The sequence below is a fragment of the Trypanosoma theileri genome, assembly GCF_002087225.1.
Source record: "Trypanosoma theileri isolate Edinburgh chromosome Unknown TM35_Tth_26_V1, whole genome shotgun sequence".
NCBI lineage: Eukaryota > Euglenozoa > Kinetoplastea > Trypanosomatida > Trypanosomatidae > Trypanosoma > Trypanosoma theileri.
Window position 1 is genome coordinate 35,225 of NW_021639868.1, and position 1,460 is coordinate 36,684.

Here is a 1,460-nt window from a genome sequence, read left to right on the forward strand (position 1 = left end):
ATATATATATATATATATATATATATATATATATATACCAAGGTATCAAAAGTGTGAATCAAACAAGAAAGGAAATACACAAGCAGAGAGAGAGATAAATAAAAAATAATCATCTACACTATTTTTTTTTTCTTTTTTTGAAAGAGAAAGGAAATAATTGAGTGCTGTTACTGTTTCTCATCATTTATGAAGAGTACCCCATTTTGCTTTTCTTTGTCTCTATAATCCCCCAACCCCACTATAGTCATTTTTGTTAATTTTCTTTTTTCATTACTCCTTCATGTGGATTTCCCCGATTCTCCTCCTGCTGTTAATAACACATATCTCCACATCCAAGTCTGCCTCTAGTTATCTGTATTGTTATTTTTATTTTTGTAGAAAGTCTGGATCTACTAAGGTTACCGGCCCCCAATCTTCACAGTTTATAAACTCATCCAGTTCCGCCTCTGGTGTATAGGCTACAATAACATATTCCTCCCGTTGTTGTTCTTTTTGTTGTTGTTGTTGTTGTGATCGTCCAGCATCGTTTGCGGTTCCAATGACGGAGATGCATACCAAAAGTAAGAGGAGTGTCGTTACAAAGAGTGGTATAATGATAATTACACTCCACAGACACGATGGCCCACAGAAACGTTCTCGTGATGGTCCATTATCTGCCGTCTTTACAGATTGTAAAGCCACCGTGTCTGTGGGAAGACCACCATTGGCATAATAAATCTCCCGCAGTGGATTTATATCCGTACGTATGAGTTGTGCAATGAGAGAATCATCATTGGGTGCAATAGAGCCATTGCCCATCATACGCACAACAGCAAAATAAAGATATAATCCCATCGGCATAAGAGGAGTGATGATGATGGGGGTGGTTATTTGTGTGAGAAATATAGATATTATACCCGTAGGAGAAGGATAGGCATTTGTGTCTGGAAAGGGATGAAGGGCTGAGATGAGAATACAATGAAATGTATCCCCTACAAGCGTTTGAGAATTACTTTTATTATTAATACAATGGGTTCCGTTACGTTTGTAGATTGTATTATTATCACTATGATCATTATTACTACTTTGTATAGATAGACGATATATAACACGTCGCCATTGGTCACCTGAAATATATGCAGTGAACTCCGATTGTATAGGTACTGTATACTGTGGTTCTGCAGAAACTACCGTAATTGGTAGAAAGATAGAGACATCAGCAGCAATTAAAATAATAGTAATAAAATTCAAAAATAGAATAATACAGTACTGCATAAGGTGAATACACTATACTTAAAATTTCACTTGTTGTTGTTGTTTTGTTTTGTTTTCCCCCTTTCTTTATTTTTTTTCTTTATTTATTTATTTGCTTCAATACGTTTGTTCCTTTTTTTAATGTATCTGTAAACAAGATTAATACACGAAACGCAATGAAAAACAAAAAGAAAGAAAGAAAGAAAGAAAGAGAAAAAAAAAAAAAA

The 1,460-nt window shown here is 34.5% G+C and overlaps 1 protein-coding gene across 1 annotated transcript; it reads right to left on the reverse strand.

The window, feature by feature from the left end:
* Nucleotides 1–366: 366 nt before the first annotated feature.
* On the reverse strand, nucleotides 367–1,254 carry TM35_000261140 (uncharacterized protein; the record flags this gene model as incomplete). The annotated part of the gene is made up of 1 exon (XM_029027851.1): nucleotides 367–1,254. The coding sequence occupies one exon, from the start codon at nucleotides 1,252–1,254 to the stop codon at nucleotides 367–369; it is 888 nt and encodes a 295-aa protein (XP_028880728.1).
* Nucleotides 1,255–1,460: the final 206 nt, after the last annotated feature.